The sequence below is a fragment of the Gobius niger genome (genome assembly GCF_951799975.1).
Source record: "Gobius niger genome assembly, chromosome: 10".
Lineage (NCBI taxonomy): Eukaryota > Metazoa > Chordata > Actinopteri > Gobiiformes > Gobiidae > Gobius > Gobius niger.
In genome coordinates this window covers 25,896,725-25,920,063 of record NC_136861.1, presented here as the reverse complement: position 1 = coordinate 25,920,063, position 23,339 = coordinate 25,896,725, and the positions used below count along the sequence as shown (strand labels likewise).

Genomic DNA, 23,339 nt, shown 5'->3' with positions numbered 1-23,339 from the left:
TACAATAAGAGGTATGCTTTGGATGACCCCTCCCCAAAACCAATACTTAGTTATATAGTTCCGGCTGCGTGACTTGTGGAGTCTAACTGAACAGCGTGGCTGCAGATGCTGATAGCCTAAGACACCCTATTGACTGGATCTCACGGGCCCCCCTGCAATGAGAATTCACTCCGTTCAACACAATAGGTCAGATAACAATATATTTCTACTCATACATTCAAAAATTAAATTACGGTCTAGTTCATCATTATAACAATTGCAAAAGATTAAGAAAACTCGACAACCTTTGGAAACGGGTCCCATCACCATTTTGAGGCGTTTGTTTTTGTGAATGTGTGCACTTTTTGTGAATGTGTGCACTATGCTTTAATAAACTAATACAAAGAATTGCTTTGGTAACAGCTCTATTAGCCTACAGAGTAAAGTTAACGGTACTCAACAAACTCCCACCCCCAGTCACCCATTTGCACAGTCTACTGTCAATCAAATCTCTTTGCGCGTTGATTGGTCCCATTTCTCCCAGAAGTTATCTCTCTGTAATGTTACCAGGGCAGTCAAAGATTTTGGAGCGACTTCTTCGGAGTGATAAAAACTGCCACAGGCGACGCTCCACGGACGCTCCAGGACGAGAAATGGTGTACAGCCGTGACATATGAGCAGCTTTGGAGAAGAAGAAGAAGCATTCCCTAACAATGGAACTGGAGGAGAAACCGAAATATGGTAATTATTTAAACCCCCACAGCATGCCTCATTTGTCCTGGGATAGCGGCACTCTGCGACTCAACACAAAACAAAACCACGAATAACTACATTTTACGCAGTGTATTGCAATCTTGTTCGTCTGTATTGTACTATAAAGACATCGGGCGCACGTTTTACGCGACATTTACGTTCATTGTGTTCTAAAAACGGACCACATACCCTCCGCGAGCAAGTGTAGTTTCCATGCTGTACAACTGGGGGTTCCCTTTCGTGGGAACAGGCATGATTTGCTGTGTTAAGATCAGTTTGTGTCGTTACAATGTAAAGGTCCTGTTATTGTCCCCGGGTACAATGTACCAATGTGTGTCGCGCTTGTGCAGTTGCTGCTACATTCCTCAGTGTGGTATTGAAGGCAACAGGAGCTCACTCCCAGCTGCTATGTTTAGGTTTCAGCTTATTAAGAATACCTCCCACAGTTGTTTTACTTATGGTGCTATGCGATGTATGTTTTTGTCTCATTCTGATCATGATTTGAGAACGTGCCTTTACAAACTAGGACTTTGGTCGTAATGCAGAGTTTAAGAATGGCTCAGATAATAATGGCTATTGATTTAAGTGTGTTTACTCTTTTCAGCTCATCAAATCAATTATCTTACAGCTATAAGTTTGTTTGGGTGTTTTTGTCACCGTTTGTTTTATTAGTATAGTTCAACCAAAGAAGCTTTATAGGAGCATTTCATTTGTGTTATTAAAAAGGGGGAGGGGTCATAAAAAAACAATAAGTATAGGGGGATTTTTGAACAAATTACTAATCTTACTATTTGTGTGCTTAGTTGCAATTTACAGTAAACATTTTCATTTAGGACACACCCACCACCACAACGCATCAGCACTTAAGACTAAGTAGTGTCTTACTAATTCTGCGAGGGAGTCAAAAGCATTGCAGCATAAGCAAGTAAACAAATGGGAGTGAGAAAGGAAGCTTCATATTTTTAGTCTGAGAGATATAGCCTCAGGAAGTGTGGGATTTCAGATTGCATTTTTAAAATAAAAGTACTGGCAGTTCTGCTTCAAGAGATATGGGTTTTGGTATTGCATATTATCACCAACTTTCTTTCCTCTATATGCTGAGAGATGGGCGTCACATGTTGAAGTCATTTTCTCTGGATCCCTCAATGACAGGACAAGAGGCAGTAAAGTATGGCCATGCCCGGTGCACATCAGATGTAATTAGAAGCTGCATTTAGACATGGTTTGAAACTCCTCTCGTTCTATTCTTGCCTTCCTGTTCAGCGTGTGCTTTTCTGTGCAGGTTTTTCCCCAGCCACCCATTTCGACTTAAAAGAGCCAGATCAAAACACGGTCATGTGACTGAGCTAACTGTCAAGAGCGTGCCAGCGTCTCAGAGTGCAGGGTGTGTGGTGAGGTTGTTTAATAAGCAAAGGAAATGCGCTTCTGACAAGAGGAGATATGCAGAGCATTTCGATTGTCAAAGCAGGACGACTTCAGAGTTGTCAGCGTCATGCTCTGTTAGTTGCAGACAGTTGAAATTAATGAAGCAGTGGACAAGAAGCTGACAGGGAAAGGGTCTACAAAAAAACCCAGGCACATTGACACTCATTCATTCACAAACATAATGTGCAAAATGCTATATTTTGACCTTGGACATTGGTTTACCCCAACTGTTGCAGATTTCTCAGGATCTGCACCATAGTGTTGTGGAATTGTAGTGGTTGTTTACATAGAGACATTGGCCATACTGTACAAACCATGTTGTGCTCTACCATGGAAGATCGCATTTTACAGGCTAGCAATAGCAGGGGGCACTACATCCTATCTTTTTCCTTTAAAAAAAAAAAGGGTTATAGTTAGGCATGCACATTATTGTATTTTCATGTTATCGTTAGGACAATATTAGATGACACAATATCCATACTGTCAAGCCATAATATGTTGGATAAAAAAAAAAGAATATCTTTGAAATGTCATGACAAAAGGGAACAGAATTATTCCTGTACTGAGTGAGTAGGCGAGATGGTTCAGCTCCCTAATATTCAAGAAAGCTATTTAACATATTTTTTTCTCATATCGTCTTAGTTTTAGTGTTGCGATATAAGATGAGTGCATACCTTGCGAAATGAACTCGATTCATTTGTTGCCATTGTTGTTAAATGGTGCAGTGTCTCTTTGAGATCACCTGCAGCTGTCGAAGTTGGCGGTTTCATTTCAGAGAAAGTGGAACCAGTAATTCTTCAGAACCACCCTATCTAAATTTGACATCTGAGCCCATACATTACAGATGTTGATTGTTGATAATGTTCAAGTGCGTGAACAGCAGGTCTAATCCGGACACGTTTTTCTACAGATTAGGCTGGGTTTGGGACCATGCTGCTGCTTCCGTTTACTTAAAATAAACACGAAGCTGGATTTGAACACTGACTCCACACCCTGTTACTGTAATGAAAGACATGTGGGCAGCAGGCGGGGAGGTCACCACTACAGTCTGCATGCCCAAATTGCCCAACCGTCTAAAGTGTCTTCATTATATAGCAGCCTTTTGTTTATCGATTTTAATAAAAGTTGATATAGTTGCTAAACATTGATTTCCCTGTTGCTCTAGTGACATTTTGGGGGTCGGCAAGACAATAATGCAAGGAAATCAAGGAATGTCAGGATGTGAGACTCAACATCCATAATAATTAAGCCCTACTCCCAAGGAAGAATGAAGCTGTCTAGGCTTTTGGACCAGTTTTGCTTTCTCGATAGAGACTGTGGGTGGGTATTTTAAGATCAATTGTTATTGTTTTTTTGTCTGATGTTGCTTTGCTACTTCATGTTTTGCGCCTTTTCTAACTCCTGGTTTATGCGCCTATGTGGAGTGTTTCTTCATCCTGACATAGGAGACGAAGCTGAATGGATTACATATGTGGGAATTAAAGGGGGAAAAACCCATCTGGACATGTTTCTCATGTGTGCGCGGTTAATCAACTGACTTTTTGCCAGTGGAAATCATTTACCACAGAAATCAACAATGTTTCATCCGTGATTGCAGAGGCAGCAGTTGTTGTGATGGATCATTATTTTCAGAGTTTCAAGTCAAATTCCCCCTGAAGCTTCCCTTTAACAGAAACTCTGTGTTTGGAGCGTGACTTGTGTGTGAGAGAGAAAGAGAGAGAGAGAGAGAACGCTGATGCTCTTCATTCAGTGCCAAGATGACAGAAAAAAGAAAGAAATGGGATGGAAAGTTTCAGTCATTCCATCTGAATTTGAACCATCTGGAAAACACTGGTGATTTTTTTTTTTCTATTCCGTCCATGTTAACAGAGCAAAGGGTTGTTGTTTAATAGACTTGCATGACAAAAGTGTCACTCACGTCTATGTGACAAAGCGCTGACATCACCGCAGCTCAACTGTATTTGTATATGGCAACCCTAAGTGTGAGGCTCAATCTGCTCTTTGACTGGATTATTGTCTTGTGAATGAAAAATGATCAACCTAAACAAATTTAAATCATCAAGTTTGTACAATGTTTTTGTAATTAATAAAACGCAGTTACATTTGTGATCGGTGAAAACTATTTTCATTTGTAGCGCATGTTTTCAGATACATATTTTTATCAATTGTTTCCTAAAATTCTTACATAACCGACTTTTCGTAACAACTTGCATCCATCCACATGTTTCCAATCAACACTAACAGATAACAACCTCTTTCTTCTCTACAGGGGGCGACACTGTGAGAAAATTCCTTCTTGTTTTTCCTAAGCACATAAACATCCTTCCACTATAAACTGCCCCCCCTCCCCACAACTCCACTGCCTTTACAAACACATATCTGCTGTTCACGGGATGGTCATTTTTAGTTAAAAGTGTGTTCAGTGATTTGATAGTAGCTCAGACTGGGAGCAGCAGCAGGTTGTTTCAGACCAAACAGAGGGGGAGGTGCGGAGGGTGGAGCTTGAAGTTGCCCATGTAGAGCGTTGTAGGCACAGACAGGTTGGACTGGTTCTTGCCTTCACAATACCAGAGTCTCTCCCGCTCTCCTTCGGCTCCCACAAATTCAAGGGAAGAAGTGGGTATCTATCCTCACCTAACCTTCAAAATGCCAGAGGAAGGGGAGTTCTATGGAAAGCATGGTAACTACTCACTGTTTTGGTGTCTGGAGTTTATAGTCTTTGCTTTGCTGTTCCTCACTGAAGTTGTTTACGTGCAGTTCAGTAGGTGCGATACTGTGATATGGGTGTGTTGCATTGAGCCTGCTGCCTGTGCGGCTGATTATACAGGTGTGTGTGGTACATGTGTGCTCTCTCTATCTTATGGAGAGATTAGTGAAAGGTACAACTGTTGCTTTCACTGTAAACTCTTGGTCTTTGTGAAGTTAGCAAGGGCTTGGTTTATGATGGACATTTAAACAGTAAGCGAACTGAACTTCCTATGATTGAATTAGAACAGATAAACAAAACGCTGACAACACTCGACTGATGCGGTATTGTTTCAGGAAGAGGTTGTCTAGTGTGCTTGCTGCTGCATTTTCACTAGAGGTTGATTCATAATTCATATGCAAAAGATGCCACAAAGATGAACCTGTGTTTTGACTCGAGGGACTATAGCGGGATGGGTTGGTTCACATAAGACAAGACATTTCTTACTTCTTTCTTCTTTTACTGCCAAGGCTTTCAATATTTTGCCAAGATAGCAAGGTTATGCACACTCTCCAGAACATTGAGTAGATGCCTCTGAATCAGGAGGCTTGAATAATCAATAGAATCAGAATTATACCAATTTGAACCCCCAGTTCACATTTATCCATGACTGAATTATATCTGATATAATTTTTATTGTTTATTTGGTAAGAGTTAGAATGTTGAAACATGAAACTGGTCCATAACATTTAAACAACAACATTACTGAACTTGAAAGAACTTGATAACCACTAACATCTACAGGAAACATAATAGGTGGGGCAGAACTGTCAGTACCTCCAACAGATAAAGGGGAATCTACCTAACATGAGAACAACAGTCTCTGGATTAATAAGTTCTAATATTGTCATCAAAACAGAAGACCCTCTATAACAGACCATCCACCACTTCTCCCATCTTGAGTGGCTTGTTACAAGTCTGTTTGTCATATAATGCAAGAATCTTCACCTATCTGTAACTGGAGTTAACAGCAGACATCCACCCCTTTCCAAGAATCTCTCCAAATATGTTTTTTATTTTTTTATTTTGTCATGAGCTTGATGAGTCATATTCACAGTGATTCAGTCATTTTTGTTGAAGCATTTGTGCCCCACACAACAAACTTGGGAACACATTAAGCACAATCTACCAACATTTTGGAAGATACAGTAAAGATTTTTAGAAAAGCTAGATTTCTTCTGTGTGTTGAAATATATTTACTGATGACCCAGTTTTTTTTTCCCATTATGTCCCATAGTTACTCAAGTATCCTCGAGACATGACTAGCTCCTATATTTCCGAAAAATTATGTCGGGAGAGTGTGGGAGTGTTGAAGACTCCCGCTTGAACAGTACAATGAAGAGAAGTCGACCCAGTGAGCAGGGTATTCCCTGTTGTCCTCTTGCGACCTAATTACTTTGATATTGACATGGAGAGAAACAGTGTTGCATTAAAAGTATAAAGAACACACTTTCCTGAAAAAGAAACAGTAGAATGCATGCAAATCCACCAGTATTTGCATAAACAGCAGCCACCGCCTCTGTCCTACTGGCCTCAGATGTCCCGCAGGAAGTTCTGCACAGACTAGAGCTAACCCAAAACATGGGCACAGACCGCCCCTTTAGACTAAACGTCTCGTATAAGGCATGTTGACCCAGCATCGGCTTACTGCACTTTAAATGTCACTGTTGTGCTTGTACAAATTAAAAAAAAGCCTATAAATAGTATTGATACTGTCTCCTAACCTCACATCTCACTGCTCGAAAAATGTAAAGTAAATAAATATATGGCCCTACGCACTTAGCATGCTACTTCCCAAGACTTTGCGTGTGGAGTCACTAGGGAGGAATTTGCGGGGTTGCCAGGCGTGTCGGCCTTCGGGGAACAGGCATCTGACAGAAGAATGGGAGGAAGAGGGGACTGCTGTATTTTGAAAGTGCTAAATGCCATTTGTACAAATTGAAGAATCTGTTTTTGGTTAACTTTCTCATGTGATATATGAATTAAAGTTCATACAAGCGCCTCACTGTGAAGAGTCTGATTTTGGGACATATTGGGACTTATAATCTTCTCTTTTGTTTTATAGGTGAGCCCAGAAAGTATGACCCCACATTCAAGGGCCCGCTCCACAACAGGTGAGAGGCCAGCATGTGACTCTACCGCATAAAGACAGTAGGCATTAAGCGCCTGTCCACACAAGTGAATCACAGCGGAGGAACTGTCAGGGGAGTGGTGACAGATACCCACAGAGGTTTATCTCATTCATTTTTACTAAGAAGAAACCCAATATCTAATCTCTGAGGTAGCCAGTGATTACGTCTGGCTATGTGCTACATTTGTCACACTGCCAGGATAGTGGTGACAGACTTATAAACATCTGATCACATAAATTATGTGGTTAAATATTAACTAAATTCTCTACTTTTCATAGTCCATTTACTATATAGCCATTTGATTTTAATGGCTATATAGTAAATTCAGGAGGGTAAGTGTTCTGCAGTGTAGTTCAGTTAGTCACTATACAGCTTGGGTCAGCAGAGAGATGGTTCAGTCCAATGATCATGATGTTGTTTCTCTTTTGCTCAGGGGCTGCACAGACATTGTGTGCTGCATCTTCTTTATTTTGGCCATTCTGGCTTATTTTGCGGTGGGAATACTGGGTAAGACAGCGCACTCAAAGTTCATCTGTAAATCAAATGGTCCAATATTTAGTGTATTATTCTGTGATGATTGACAGCATGGTCCCAGGGTGACCCCAGGAAGGTGATCTATCCCACAGACAGCAGAGGCCAATTCTGTGGGCACGCGGGCACTCCACTCGAGTGAGTTTGAGCTAAATATAACGTCCCGTCTTGAAACTGCCACCATTTTCTTAACTCAACTCTTTATTTCTCCACTTTCCTCCACCCCCGTTTTGCAACAGAAAGAAGCCATTTTTATTCTACTTCAACATCATGAAGTGTGCCAGCCCCATGGTGCTGCTGGAGTTCCAGTGTCCCACTACACAGGTCCAACATTTTCCATTACCTTTTATTTTTTACAGCAATGAGAAAGAAAGACCTGTGTATGAAGCTTTGTGCTGCTGCTTCACTTTTACATATTGGTGTTGCTTAATTCGGATCACATTTTAGTTCAAACATTTAAAGAATCATCCTGAAAGTCTCTTCACATCAGTAAACCATGGACCTAAACCTAATTCAGCGTATTGTTTCGTTTTCTAGATGTGTGTAGACAAGTGTCCAGACAAATTTATGACCCTGGCCAAAGCCTACTACAGCCAGAAAGACTTCGACTACTACAAGAACTTCTGCAAAGAGGGTGTGACCAACAAAATGGTGAGTGTGACACGGCTGCACGGAAACCGCTATTTCTGACAGTTTGTTTAACCCTTCCCACATCAAAGACTTCTACAATAACTTTTTTATAACTTTGAACATTTTAGGGTGTACCAGAGATCCTAAAGCAGGGTCTATGTCCTGCCATGCTGACCCCGAGCGTGCCCTGTGAGCTCTTTTATTCAACAAAATGACCATATGTTCCAACTACAAGCTACATTGTCCTGTGTATTTTTTTTTTTTTTTTTTTACAGTCACCCGAAGGTGCTTCCCCGCTCTGGGCAAGAAGGGAGGGGTGATCACTGTGGGCAACATTTCCCACTTTGATGATGGCAGTGGGAAGATCAGAGAGGCTAAGGATCTTGTAGACGGCGTCAAGTGAGTCAAATGGTGTCATAATATTCATAAGCTTTTAAAAGTCTGGATTAAGGATTTGCTTGGCCTACATTCATATGGGCTATCTAACCTACAGTGGGAGGAAAATCTATGTGAACGCTTTGGAATTTCTCACATTTCTGCTTAAGTTGGTCATAAAATGTGGTCTGATTCTTCATCAAAATCATAAGAATGCATAAACAGTGTCTGCTTTAAAGGAATAGGCCACCGTTTTTACATACTAAAATATGTTCTTACCTCACTTTAGTCGAGTTAATATATCCCCATCTGGTCTTTGTCCGCGCGCTCTGTCACGCAAACGGAGCACATACGCAGCCTCTCCCACATGTCACATAGCTCCGAAAAAGCTCACGATAGAAGCTACCAAGCTCTTCCACGTGTTTCCTATTTAAATAAAGTTACGTGAAGTGTTTTCATGCGAAGTATATTTACACAGAAATGTAGCATGTCGATTTTATAAGCAAATAAAAAGGGGGACTATATTGTGAGGCGTAATGATACGAGGAGTAAAACGTCCGCGCAGTAACTCCTAAAGGTTATTGACGGAAGTGAGCGGGGGAAGTCTTTAGGAGTTACTACGCGGACGCTGTGCTCCTCGTATCATTACGCCTCACAATATAGTCCCCCTTTTTATTTGCTTATAAAATCGACATGTTACATTTCTGTGTAAATATACTTCGCATGAAAACACTTCACGTAACTTTATTTAAATAGGGAACACGTGGAAGAGCTTGGTAGCTTCTATCGTGAGCTTCTTTGGAGCTATGTGACATGTGGGAGAGGCTGCGTATGTGCTCCGTTTGCGTGACAGAGCGCACGGACAAAGACCAGACGGGGATATATTAACACGTCTAAAGTGAGGTAAGAACATATCTTAGTATGTAAAAACGGTGGCCTATTCCTTTAACTAATACCACACAAACAATTACATGTTGTCATATTTTTGAATAGCCATAACATGTAAACATTCACAGGACAGGGAGCAAAAACGTAAGTGAACCCAGGAATATTGCTGAACTGCAGCGGTTTTGTCAAGAGGAATGGTCCAAGATTCATCCTGATCGTTGTGAGCGTCTAATCTGCAACTACAGAAAAGCGGTTACTGCTGCTGCAAAAGAAGGATCAGCCATCTATTTAATACAGGGGCTCACTTATTTATTCCACGCTGTTGTGAATGTCTCAGGTTTTACCGCAAAATATCTCGATAAACTTGTGAACATCAAAACCCTATCCCACTGTGAGATATGGTGCAGGGAAAATCATGGTGTGGGGCTGTTTTGTTGCTTCAGGGCCTGGACAACGTGCTATCATCAATGGAAAAATTAATTCACAAGTTTGTAAAAATATTTTGCAGAAAAACCTGAGACATTCACAACCGTGTGGATTAAGTAAGTGAACCCCTGTATTATATCCTTCTTTTGCAGTAACTAAGAGTAACTGCTTTCCTGTAGTGACAGATTAGACGCTCACAACGATCAGGATGAATCTTGGACCATTCCTCTTTACAAAACTGCTGCAGTTCAGTGAGATTCCTGGGTTCACTTACTTTTTTCTCCCTGTCCTGTGAATGTTTACATGTTATGGCCAATAAAAATATCATAACATGTAATTGTTTGGGTGGTATTAGTTTAAGCAGAAACTGTAAACCCTATAAATTGCCCTAGAAATGGCAGATTTAGTCACTTTGTTGAGTAATCTAATATTATTCAGTTAGAAATAGGCATTTGTGTGCAGCCTAATAATGTAGCCCATGAGTGTATAATGAGCACACCTGATTTCCTGCTGTCCCAACATGCCATAGCACGTCTTGCATAGTTCCAAGCAGAATTTCCAGTGTGTAAATGACTTGTGATTCCCACAGAAATGCCACAGTTGTCATCGAGGCTCGTCAAGTTGTGATGAAAATCTTTGAGGACTACACCCAGTCCTGGTACTGGATTCTGCTGTAAGTCTCCTGAAAATAACAAGCACATTGTCATTAAAGATTGGAAAAGCTATAACTCCAATATTTCCCCTTTTTTTTTTTTGTCCGGGTGTGAACCCTCCTGTAGAGGTTTGGTCATTGCTATGCTCACCAGCCTGCTCTTCATCGTGCTGCTGCGGTTCCTCGCCGGCATCATGGTGTGGGTCATGATTGTCTTAGTCATACTGGTCATCGGATACGGTAAGACTTACGTATAGGTCAATAAACGTACAATATTCTGCTTAAACAAGCCACCCGACCACCCGTCCAATATTCTCTGTAGTAAGGCAAGTTTGTAGTGCTGCATGTTGGGACAAAGATGGCCTTACTGTTCGATATAGTTAAGCATTTTGTTCGAAGTTTTTTTCCCCCTCATTTGTTTTCAAAGTGGGAAACTAGATTCCCATTTTAAGTACTTTCACCCCCACCTAAACCGGGCACATTTTTGCCAGTTTGGCTTTTCCCAAATCTAAAAGTGTCAAAATAGTGTCAAAAATACGCCAAAAAATTAGGATCAAAACGCAACACAAAAACATGACCAAAACAGTGATGAAAAAGTGACAAAAATGTGACGAAAAAGAGATAAAAACGCAACGACAGAAAAGTGACCAAAAGTGATGGAAAAAGGGGCAAAAATGTGTGTAGACAACGCAACCAAAAAGCTGATCAGAGAGAAAATGCACTTGGTGAAGGCGGGAGTTAAGAGGTTAATGAGCCTGATTGCAGAGTTACTCTTGGGTTCAGAAAGTTTTCAAATTTACAACAGATCTGAGCAGGATGTGCATAGCAAGTGACATCTACTCGGTAACCCAGCATTAGCTTTGTTTTTCCTGCCGCGGCGCTATATTCTCCATATTGTCTCCAACTTGCTTTTTACTTTATCACTTTCAATGTGTTCATCAATGCACGTGTGGTTGGCTGTTAGGCATCTTCCACTGCTACATGGAGTACGCAGCGTTGAAAGGAGAGCCGGGCGCCAATGTGACGCTTCAGGAGTTGGGCTTCCAGACAGACTTCTCCGTCTACCTCCAGATCAGACAGACCTGGCTGGCCTTCAGTCAGTTCCCACGATAAGAAATGACTTTAATTATGAATGCATTTGTTTGTATTACATTTAAAAATACTGCTTTTGTCTCACAGTGATCATTCTGGCCATTGTGGACGTGATAATCATCCTGCTGCTCATCTTTCTCAGGAAAAGGATCCTCATCGCCATCGCGCTCATCAAAGAGGCCAGCAAGTTAGTCAATGAAATTACCAGAGGCCAGCTAAGGGTTGGAATAATTTAAACAAAATGGTTATTCAAACTTCCCTATCAATTCAATTATCACTAGATATCACTGATGGCAAGATTGAGAGATAAGAGAGATGTTCAGTAGCTATACATGCATACAAGGACACACATAGAAAGAGATAAAGAACTTTTTTTTTTTGTAGAAATAGAAATAAGAAAGTGCATATATTCAAACTGTTGCAGTCTTGCAGCATAGAATCCAATGTACAGAACAGAAGTGTGATTGGAAAGCCTGTGCATACATAACCTTTTTCAGCTCATTTTATGTCTTGGAAATGTTCATTTACATTATATTACCTGAATATTTAGAACTTTTGACTGGCTGCGATGACATATACCTGACCCCTTTGTCTCACTGATAGATATGCTTGGCTTTCCTGTAACTGTACTACTTGGATTGAATGTTTAGTCATTAAATATTATCATTTAGAAATCATTCACATACTAAGCACGTCAAACAGCACTGGATAACCCTAGTTTTCCCTCCCTTTTGGCTTATTCTTATGAACCCTCATTATTCCAGTGGAAAAGAACAAACTTGGCCACTCTGCGCCATCAAGTAAAAGTGGAAAATCTCAAAAACCCAGCAAAAAAGGTCAATAATTGTGCTGTGGAAAAAATAATCAAGATGTACTGATGTTGTGCCGGAAAACAAATGATAAAATCCAGCATTTTCTCTTATGAGTGACAAAACACTGGTGATGAATGAAGCATTTTGAAACATTAAATCTCATTGTTTTCTTGGCAGGGCCATTGGTCACGTGATGAGCTCCCTCTTCTACCCACTCTTCACCTTCTTCCTGCTGGCTGTGGTCATCGCTTACTGGGCAGTCACCGCTGTGTATCCTCTGAGCAAGTTAAAACCAAACCAAACGTGTTCTTTAAGTGTTGCAGTATAATCAAGTCATTCATCCTTGACCGAATCAACCAGTTTCCTGTCGACTTCCAATCAGCCTGTGTACAAAGTTTTCAACGAGTCTGTCTGTTCACACTCGAGAGCGACTTGTGAACCGGCGGTGAGTGTAGACAAGGAGATATTGGGAGCATTAATCTGACAAAAAAGTGACATTTTGTTTGTTGTTCCAGAATTACTCGACGAGTCTCATGAAAGTGGAGTGCCCGGACTCGGAGTGCCTTTTTGCTTTCTACGGCGGGGAGACGGTTTACCACAAGTACCTTATCGGGCTGCAGTTCTACAATGTCTTCCTATTCTTCTGGTGCGCCAACTTCGTCACAGCGCTGGGGCAGATGACACTGGCCGGGGCGTTCGCTTCGTATTACTGGGCCTTCGTCAAACCGGACGATATGCCCAAGTGCCCCGTGTTCTCCTCTCTGGGACGATCGCTCAGGTGGGTACAGAGTTAGAAAGTTTACTGGGCTCTTTTGATTATTTGTATTTTGCTTTACATTGGTAAACATTCTACACCGATTTAAACTTCAATATTCCCACAGCACAAGGGACAAAAGATTTCTTAACCTCTTAACCGAGCGCATTTTCTCCAGTTCAGCTTCACCCAAATCCATGAGGTCGCATCCTGTAGGCCAGTGTAATGCCTCATTTGAAAGCTAAGACCTATAAAATGGATCTTTATCCTCACGCTGTTGTCACGTTTTTGACATGTTTTTCCCCATTGCTTTGTTGTTGGATTTTCGTCACATTTTTGCCACTTTTTCATCACTTTTCTGTTGCTCTTATTTGGCTTTTTTCTTATGTTTTTGTCGCTCTTTTGTTGCGTTTTCGTCACTTTTCTGTCACTTTTTCATCGCTTTTTTGTCACGTTTTTTGTTGCATTTTCGTCACACATTTTCATCAGTTTTTGATCACGTTTATTGTTGCTCTTTTGCTGCATTTTCATCCACGTTTTCATCTCAAGCCTTTAGATTTGGGTAATGCTAAACTTGAGAAAATGGGCTTGATTCAGGTGGGGGTTAAAACTCCTAGAGTTTAGAAGTTCAAACTGAGGGTTCAGATGCAATAGCTCGAGCTTTAGTCAGTGTCCTCTCTTTGTACAGCTCACTCATAGGTCTCTGAGGTCATCACACAATCTTAGAGCCCAGTGACACCACCGTGTTGTTTTTATTAGTGAAGTGACTGCCCAATGCCTATAACCCATAAACAAAACATGATTTTAATTCCGCTTAAATAAGGAAGTCAAAAATGGTACCAATAACAGTTACTGTGGGTTACCTTTGTACATTTGTTAGAGCGACTGGTCTTCTATATTTAGCGCCATAATTACCGCTACAAACTCGTTGTCTTGACAATAAATATGCTCATTGTCAAGACGACGGCACCCTAAAAATAGCAGAAGTTGGCAAAATGTGTCTATTCAGATATGATGCTTAAGATTCAGAACAGACCTGTGATATTTAAACATAAAGTTATAAATACATAGTCATAAAATGTTTGTTTGTTTCTTTGCAGGTACCACACGGGCACCCTGGCGTTTGGCTCTCTCATCCTCTCCATCATTCAGATCATCAGAGTGCTGCTTGAGTACCTGGACCACAAGCTCAAAGGTATGTGATGAACTTATAAAACAAAAGGAAGTATTCTGCCTCTCATGCTGTTCGTGGTTTTTCTTTCATGTTTTGCTCACAGGAGCCCATAACAAGTGTACAAAGTTCATGTTGTGCTGCCTAAAGTGCTGCTTCTGGTGCTTGGAGAAATTTGTCAAGTTCCTCAATAGAAACGCGTACATCATGGTAGGTGACCCGAGAACCTGCCTTGTGAATACTTTGCTGCCTTTAGGAAAATCACATTAAGTGTAATGACCATATTTGTCCACTAGACGGCCATCTACGGTAAGAACTTCTGCTCCTCAGCCAGAGATGCCTTCCTCCTCCTCATGAGAAATATGATCCGGTAGGTAGTAGTTCATTTTCTATGTAAGAATAGTGTAACAATTTAAATTCTTAAACGACATGCTTGATTGCAGAGTGGCTGTGCTGGATAAAGTGACCGATTTCCTGCTTTTCTTGGGAAAGCTGTTAATTGTCGGGCTTGTTGGTGAGTTCAGTCAACCATCTATTTTGGACTTGAAATGTATAGATATGAAAAAAAAGAATAATGATTGTGTTGCAGCGGTCTTTGCCTTTTTCTTCTTCTCCGGGAGAGTCAAGGCCTTTGAGAACACAGCCCCCAATTTGCACTATTACTGGGTACCCATAATAGTAAGTCACCATCTTCCATAAAGCGTGATGCGAACTCGAGTTGCCCACCCAACGTTTATTGTTTTTAGGCTTTAAATGAATAAGTAATTTCAGTAGAAACCTTTGCTGCTGATTCACACTCTCGTATGTGTTCCTCTACAGACAGTGGCGATTGGCTCCTACCTGATTGCCCATGGTTTCTTCAGCGTGTACTCGATGTGTGTGGACACTCTGTTCCTGTGCTTCTGTAAGTACTGCCTCATACAAGTACTACTAAACAGCATTTCAATTACTTTGATATTGAAACAACACACCGAGACTCCTTATAACCGTTAAAAGATTCCTCACTTTGCTTGTGGTGTTGGGCTGTCTCTCATTCTAATCCGCATGGGGATTTCCTGCCACATATGTCGGTAACAGACAATAGCATGGGGTATATTAAAGGTGCATAATGCAACTTTTTATGTGGAAAACTAAACTTGATATTTGTGCATATTTCACCTTGTAGTGACCAAGCGGCTGTATGAGTGGTCAACATGGCGCCTTTACTTTCCAACACAGTGGTCTTTAAGACGCTCCAGGAGCAGTTTGGAAGGTTTTCACTGCTGATGGAACCTCCCAGCAGAAAACCTACAAAACAATTGATCCTGGAGCGTTGTGGAGACCACTGTGATGGAAAGTAAAGGCGCCATGTTGACCACTCGTACAGCTGCTTGGTCACTGCACGGTCAAATACGCACAAATATCAAGTTTATTTTTCGCTTAAAGGAATAGGCCACCGTTTTTACATACTGAGATATGATCTTACCTTAGCTTTGACGAGTTCTTTAGGACCTGTCTGGTCTTCACCCGTGCCTTCAGTCACGTAAACACAGCGCAGACGGCGTTAGCATTTAGCCTCTCCCCCTCTCCACTATAGCTCCAAAACAGGTCAAGATAGAAGCTACCAAGCTCTTCCACGTTTTCCCTATTTAAATATGGTTACGTGAAGTGTTCCACTACAAAGTATAATTACACAAAATTAAACAATGTGGATTTTCTAAGCGGATAAAAGGGGGAACTATAATGTAAGGTGCAATAATACCAGGAGTAGTTTGGCATCCGCACAGTAATCTTCACTTTAGTGCGCAGTAATCTTCACTTTACTGCACAGTAAAGTGAAGAAGAAAAACGTGGAAGAGCTTGGTAGCTTCTATCTTGACCTGTTTTGGAGCTATAGAGGAGAGAGGGAGAGGCTAAATGCTAACGCCGTCTGCGCTGTGTTTACGTGACTGAAGGCACGGGGGAAGATCAGACAGGTCCTAAAGAACTTGTCAAAGCTAAGGTAAGAACATATCTCAGTATGTAAAAACGGTGGCCTATTCCTTTAAACAGTTGCATAGTGCAGCTTTAAGTGTGAATAACTGTTCAAATGCTTATGGGTGCCTTGGCTCTGCTTGCTATTTGACTTTCTCTTTTTTTGTTTCTCCTTTCTCTCTGTCCTCTTTTGCTCTTCCCACTGATCCTGTAACGTCCATAACTTTCCATTCACTTCCAAACTCGCACACACTTCACCCCAATGCTCCGCTCCAAAAGGCGAAGACTTGGAGCGCAACGACGGCTCAGCTGCCAGGCCGTATTACATGTCACCCTCTCTGCGCGAGATCCTATGGAAGAATCAGGCGGAGGACAGCGAGGGAGACCAAGCCAAACCTCAGGATTAAGGGTTCAGAGACAAAAACTCTTTGACGGACTGGATTTATTGATTTATACTTTTTTAAGTGCATGGAGTTACTGAAGCGTGAATGGAAAGAAATGACCCTGATGCCTTAAGGTGGTACTAGAACTTTGAATTTGATTTTTTTTGTTCTTTTTTTTTTTGCCTAAGCACTGTCTATACACTCCCAATTTGTGTGATGGAGGTTGTTTCCTAATGGGTGAAACCGTGAACAAAGAATGATGCTGTAAAAACTCATTAAGACACAATTTTCTGTATGACTGACTCTCCCATTATGAAAACCTGCTCATCATACATGTAGTGGTGACTGAACTGAATGTGCAATGGCTAAACTCTGCCTTTGAATACTTCTGTTTATGAAACTTGAAGCCTCTTTTGTGCCTACTCCATTTCTGTCTGCACTTTTTAATGGGTCGAATAGGTCTTGAAGGTGTTATAGTATGTCGACCACTTTTTGACTCATTATTCTGTATACCACATGTTGTTAGAATGGACAAACTGACTGCTGGCATAGAAGCACACATTATTACATAAAGATATTTTTTTTATTTTCATAAGAAATGCCAAATTCAGCCATGTCGAGGTATATTATCCTTTTGTGTAGCCCATTTGTTTGTTCAATAAAGTGGTCTATGAATCAGAACGTGTTCCAAACGTTTTATATTTAATGTAATAATTGTACAAGCAAAAGCAAACAAGGAGTTGAGTAGTGATTTCCACCTTTTTCAATCTTTACAGTGGAGGACCTGGAGAGGAACGACGGCAGTGCAGAGCGGCCATATTTGATGCCAGAGAGTCTCCAGAAAGTCCTTAAAAAGAAGAACAAGAATGAACCGGCTCAATAGAACCCAAGGACTTGACTAATTTTAAAGACTATGCAGTTGACAACCATTGTAACAACCTAAAGTGACCTTTCCGTTCATTGGATACTAGCCTATGTGCCTTTTTTTATTTATACAACCGTTAAGATACCGGCCTGTATTTAGTTGTACATTTTTCACAAATGTTTTTGTGTTACATGAAGGTTTCTTGTGTATAAATATGCTTGTTTGTTTTTTTTATTGGTCAAATTATTGTATTATATCCATGTTGCATGCTGTTACCAAAGCTATTCTATTTGCAATGCATTAAGAGCATAGACACAAAAGGGAAAGTTTTGTTTTAAAGGTTTAAAAATGAATGAATAAATGATTTTGTACAGATTTTGTGTGTGTGCAGGCTTAAATGTTGTGTGAAAATGAAGTGGGTCATATAGACAATAGAAGAGATGCACATAAAGTTTTGACCTACTTTAATATGTGATATTTGTGTCAGATGAGAAGTAAGGATAGCTTGGTTCACAGAAACCAAATTAATGGTTGCAGGCAGAAAGGAAAATCAAACCAACTGAATTAACAGAAACCATTCATCCAGTGCTTGATTTGCTCCCCCGCATTCCCCCAATTTTTCAGGGTAAAGGATCCGGGAAATGTTTAGGAGGATCCGGCAAAGATTTGATCTGATATAATGGTGTTTAATGACAGTATTCCAGCAATTGCTTTGGTCTGTTCCCCGAATCCATCACATCAGACCAAAAGTTTTCCTGAAACTACTACTTTACAAATGAAGCACTGCGTTCATCTCTCACCTCTCCATCCATAGTAACGTGTACTGCACTACTGCTTTTCACCACAAGAGGGAGAGCCTGCAGAAGTGTCAGCTTGCGTCAAAGTGCTGTGCTCCTGTCTTTGAGTGTGAGACCGACATAATTGACTACTGAAGGCTTTATATAAGTGTCTTCTGACTGACTCCATACTGACAATGATCTAAAGTATGTCACATCAGAGGTTGCCATCTCACATCAATGATAAACTGCACACACCGCTGCTGCCATGTCCTCAGAGACTGGTTTGTATGATGCAGATTTTAGGATTTGTATTTTATTTGAGCATTTTGCATTCTTAGCTTACATGAACATGATCACTCAACTCAGAAGGAGCAGGCTGAAGCAAGAAAGCTAATGTGCCAATTCAATGTGATTAACTTTCATGCATTTTCAGGACCAATTTAAAACATAAGAGTCTGTTACATAAAAGGCGTCCACGGCATTGAAAATGTACATGACTGAAACACATGTGTGCAGCTGCAGGCATTACCCAATGGGAGTAACAATATTATACAGTTTGACAATACATGATCAATTCCTGAGTTCTCCATGGTACAACACACTGTTCTCCACTCTGCATTGTATAATGACTGTCATAAGCACAGGCTGTACCTGTTTATGAATTACAATTAGGTCAGATTGCTAATATTAACCATATGATTACATTGACAATGAAAACGCCTTTAAATCTCAAGATGAAAATCTACTTACAGGTATAGTATGCCATACTAGAACAAATGTACACACAAGCAAAAGGTGCAGCAGAAAGGACGTATCAGGGCAGTTGCAATTATTCTTTCAGATTTATAGGAATATAGTCTTTTGTCACTTAAAAAGCATCTGTGTTGAGGTACCAAAACAAAAAAGCAGACACACAAAAACCAAGCCCCAATTTCTTTTACAAATGCATATTTGGATCTGGATGGAGGTAGATAAATAATATGATAAAAGATGATGTGTATGAAAAATATGTATTTTTTTCCTCCTCCTTCATTTAGACAATGACCTATTAAAATGATAAAGATGCTTTTAAGTTTGGTTGTAGTTTTTAATTGTACGGGAGACCGGGCCTGTTATTGGGTTGGTTTTCACTATATACGTGCGGTGACTTGATATACAGTTATTGAATATCATTCACTTAAAAAACTCTGACATGAGAGAGGATTTGTCATGTTTAGGGTGTTTGGCTAATTTTTCAACTGTCTGATGTTAACGAATTCACGTTAACACCAAAAATACCATAAATTACAACAGGGACAACCAACCTCACTCACTGTGACAACCTCCCCCACACACGGGACACATTGTCACAGTCGATATTCCTGTCTTTGATGGTTAATACGTAACCTATTTAATGCAACAAGATATAATGAAGGAAGCAAGACGTACTTCAATGGTTTGGGCTTTCATTTAATGTAAGTGTGACTCTTGTTGTACAAAATAGTGCGACAACCAGCCCCAGTCTCCTCTAAGCATCTGACTTGCTAATGTTTTCTACCTCGTCACTGACAATCAGGGCTGGACTGGCAGAAGAAAGGTCCTGTTGTTGAGCATAAGAGATTGCTGGTTCATTCTCAGCTTTTCTCTTGTTGACTCTAAGTTGGCCTTCTGAAGTCAAGTTGCCCTTCAGCTCTGAAACGACGAAAGGACACTGCTTTATTTGCGTCATACAGTGTTTCTTTAAGTGTTTATTGCCCTGGCTGACGTTTCCATGGAGAACAACTTGGTAGCGGGAAGCTGTGTCACCATGCAGTCCACAGAACAGTCCTTGACAGTGAAACGTGCACTTGATCTGGGCAACCAAGACCAAGGCAACACTCAAAAATCCTGTCCAACATTTCTGCTATTTCTTGTAGAAAGGATGAGTTTTATTTTGTACATATTTTATTAGGTTTGAATAGACTTTACACCAAATGCCTCACATTGATAGCCTTGGTCGAGCTGTTTTCCCAAGGTCAGGCTTAACAATGTCATACCTGTGGTGGTTCAGAGCAATGTATTAGGGACAGTTCTACGTGTCTGCGCAAAATAGTGGTATGATGCGCATCAGTGTTAATTTTGACATACATATATACAGCGCATTTTAATTTAGTTTTAGTCTTAGTCTTTTGACGAAAATGTAATTCGATTTTAGTCTAGTTTTAGTCAAAAAAAATCTTCAATTTTAGTCTAGTTTTAGTCGACTAAAATTGCAAGTAATTTTAGTCGACTAAATTTAAGACTAATTTAGTCGACTTTGCATTGATAATATTAATTATAATCATATTTAATCTAGTTCCTCTGCTTCATGGAGCTGCTCCACATGAACAAAGCTCAGAGCTGATCCTTGGCAGTGAATTTACATGATCTGAGGCTCTTTCAGACGGTCAATAGAAGTTTGGATGATTTTAGTCTCTCCCTTTGATTTTTATTTAGTCTCATTTTAGTCGACTAAAATATCTGGACATTTTAGTCATAGTTTTAGTCTCATGAAAAACTTTTAATTTAGTTTTAGTCCAATTTTAGTCGTCAAAAATAACACTTTGACTAAAATTAAGACTAAATATTTTAGTCGACGAAATTAACACTGATGCGCATCCTGATCTTTTCCGAGATATATTACTACAGGTATAAAAACAAAGAAAGAACGTACAGAAAAAACAGTGTATGTTTAGAGCCCAAGTTTTGATGGTGTTGGTCCTAGTACAGCATAAAGGAAGTCACATGATTGTTTCAGCTCAAATCAACTATACATTTTTTTTTAAATAATAGTTTTATGCAATAAATTAACATTATTGTTCTAGATGACAACTACTTATGGTTCTAGATGACAATTATTTTAGTATAGGTATCAAAAAAAGTATTGTTCATGTATTGGTTTTGTAAACTGGTGTCGGAAACAATGAAACAGAGGAACACATGCAGCCAGGCCCGCCTTAATGTACCCATAAGCCCCGGGGTTTAAACAGAATTGTAGGCCCCCACCCCTCTCAGCGCAGCAAACCCTAACCTATAACCATAACCCTAAATCCCACAAAAACACTAACCCTGCTACTCCTACATGTATCCCTCTGGGCCAGGTACTCCAGGTACACACATAGGAGCGCAGCGCAATCATCGCATACAGTCATGCCGCAAAGTGAAGCTGTTGACATGAAAATCAATTAGTGCATTTATAATATCCAAATTCTTCAGGTTATAACTTAGAAGCATAGAAGCAATAATGTCACAATAATGTAAATAACCGTTCACTGTTGATAACTTTCATGATTAGATGTTCTTCTGTTCACATTTGTCTGCTTTTGCAATATACCAAAGAACAAAACACATTCCACTACTAATAAATAATAAATAAATCTGTTGTGGGTTCATGTAAGATGTGTGCTCCCTCCTGTATGTCGGAGCTGGCGGGTATGGCTGATGAGCGACGTGTATTTGTTGTACTTTGTCGATAAAGAACTGTCAGTCCACATTCCATGTCGCGGCTGTGACCTCTCACAGTCAGGCCTCTTCTGGAGCCTTCGAATTCCTCTGCTCAACACATCACTGGGATTCTCAACACCTCAAGGACTTTAGACATGCATTTATGAGGATGCAACTACTCTATGCAACTAGATAATTAGGCAGAATACCATGTTCCAACAGTTCATAGTAAGAAACCATCTAACTTTCTTTGCCTACTGCTCAAGACAGGTTAACCAGCAGAAATTAATTAACATCAAAAGTTACTATTTAGCATAGAATTATTAAGAATGTGTCACCGCCATCTGAGCAAGATGAGCATAACGCCTGCAGCTGTAACACTGCATGCTTGGAAACAACATGAATTACTACTAACTCACTAACTGCAACGAACAGTCCGACTAAATATTGCTGACCACGGACTAAGTAAACTTGTTTTAAAGCTACAGGATGTCCCGTGTCTCCATTTAAACCGAGCTGACCTTATATAAGTGTCATGTCAAATGTTAAAAATGATATGCACTATAACACCAGTATGTACAGCATCATAAATCGCACATAAAAGCAAAACATTCCCAGACAATACCCAGTGACATGTTGACTGTAGAGGCTCATATTTACAGCGAGGGCTATATGATACATGACACCATTTCTATTGACAACATCTAAAGGAATAACCGCACCTTTGTATGCTGTATGCTCCTCAGGGTTCAATCTGATCCACAAGTGTAATACAGTATTAGGCAACCTCGAAACATAACAAACATCATGAGTTGTGCAGTGAAAGTCGACGTGTGGGGGCTGGACTGTTCACACGAGAAGACAAAGACAATGTTTTATGAACTGTGGATGAGTCAAATAAACGGCAATAGGTGAGCTCTTTTATGGGAAATGTTTTGTGCCACATCAAATCACTGGAAACATAAACAGCGGATTTTGCACTTTGTGAGAATGTGGGAAAATGACTTTGTCAGCTTGAGGTAAACAGAAATTAGATAAATTACACAATGTGGAAGCACATAAATAATACAGATGAAACCCAGTTTTATACAGCTGACTGGTTTGTTTGCGTTTAGTGCCCGCTTTGTTCCTATGCTGGGCATGCATGACAAGTGCACTGGAATGCCCTTCCCATGATCCAGTATCTGTGCAGAAACATTTAATCACATGAGTCACATGAACACTTGTCACTTTGGCCACGTTTTCTGCCACCTTTTAAAAGTGTGTTTTCTTTATCCTGATACAGTCTGTCAATGGCTCTCTGTGCATTTGTGTTTGAGCACAGGCTGGTGTGGATGTTGTGACCTTTCCATATCTAAACTCAGTATAATCTATATATACACTTTATTTGTGTACAATCCTCTGACTCCCTGATTGTGGAGAGCTTTCCCCCCAGGCTGTGGTGTTGTTGTGGTGTTGTTGTGCTGCACTTTGGCGGATACTGAACAGAATGGCAAGGCCTGGCCAATGACCCATTTGTTTATCTCGATCCAACCATCTTCAGTAAGCACTA

At 40.4% G+C, this 23,339-nt stretch overlaps 1 protein-coding gene across 2 annotated transcripts; it reads left to right on the top strand.

Annotated features, from left to right (window-relative positions):
* The first annotated feature begins 540 nt into the window (after positions 1-540).
* Positions 541-17,815, top strand: LOC306968511 (choline transporter-like protein 2). 2 transcript variants are annotated; one of them, XM_079563895.1, is made up of 22 exons: positions 541-720; positions 6,969-7,017; positions 7,469-7,542; positions 7,620-7,704; positions 7,806-7,890; positions 8,104-8,217; positions 8,325-8,385; positions 8,472-8,595; positions 10,475-10,558; positions 10,665-10,777; positions 11,502-11,633; positions 11,717-11,816; positions 12,619-12,711; positions 12,802-12,886; positions 12,957-13,219; positions 14,296-14,390; positions 14,473-14,576; positions 14,663-14,736; positions 14,810-14,880; positions 14,956-15,044; positions 15,186-15,270; positions 17,479-17,815. In XM_079563895.1, the coding sequence occupies exons 1-22, from the start codon at positions 693-695 to the stop codon at positions 17,583-17,585; spliced, it is 2,115 nt and encodes a 704-aa protein (XP_079420021.1). In that variant the 5' UTR covers positions 541-692; the 3' UTR covers positions 17,586-17,815. The 2 variants fall into 2 exon arrangements, with proteins under 2 accessions (XP_079420021.1, XP_079420020.1); XM_079563894.1 differs by lacking the exon at positions 17,479-17,815 and adding an exon at positions 16,599-17,452.
* Positions 17,816-23,339: the final 5,524 nt, after the last annotated feature.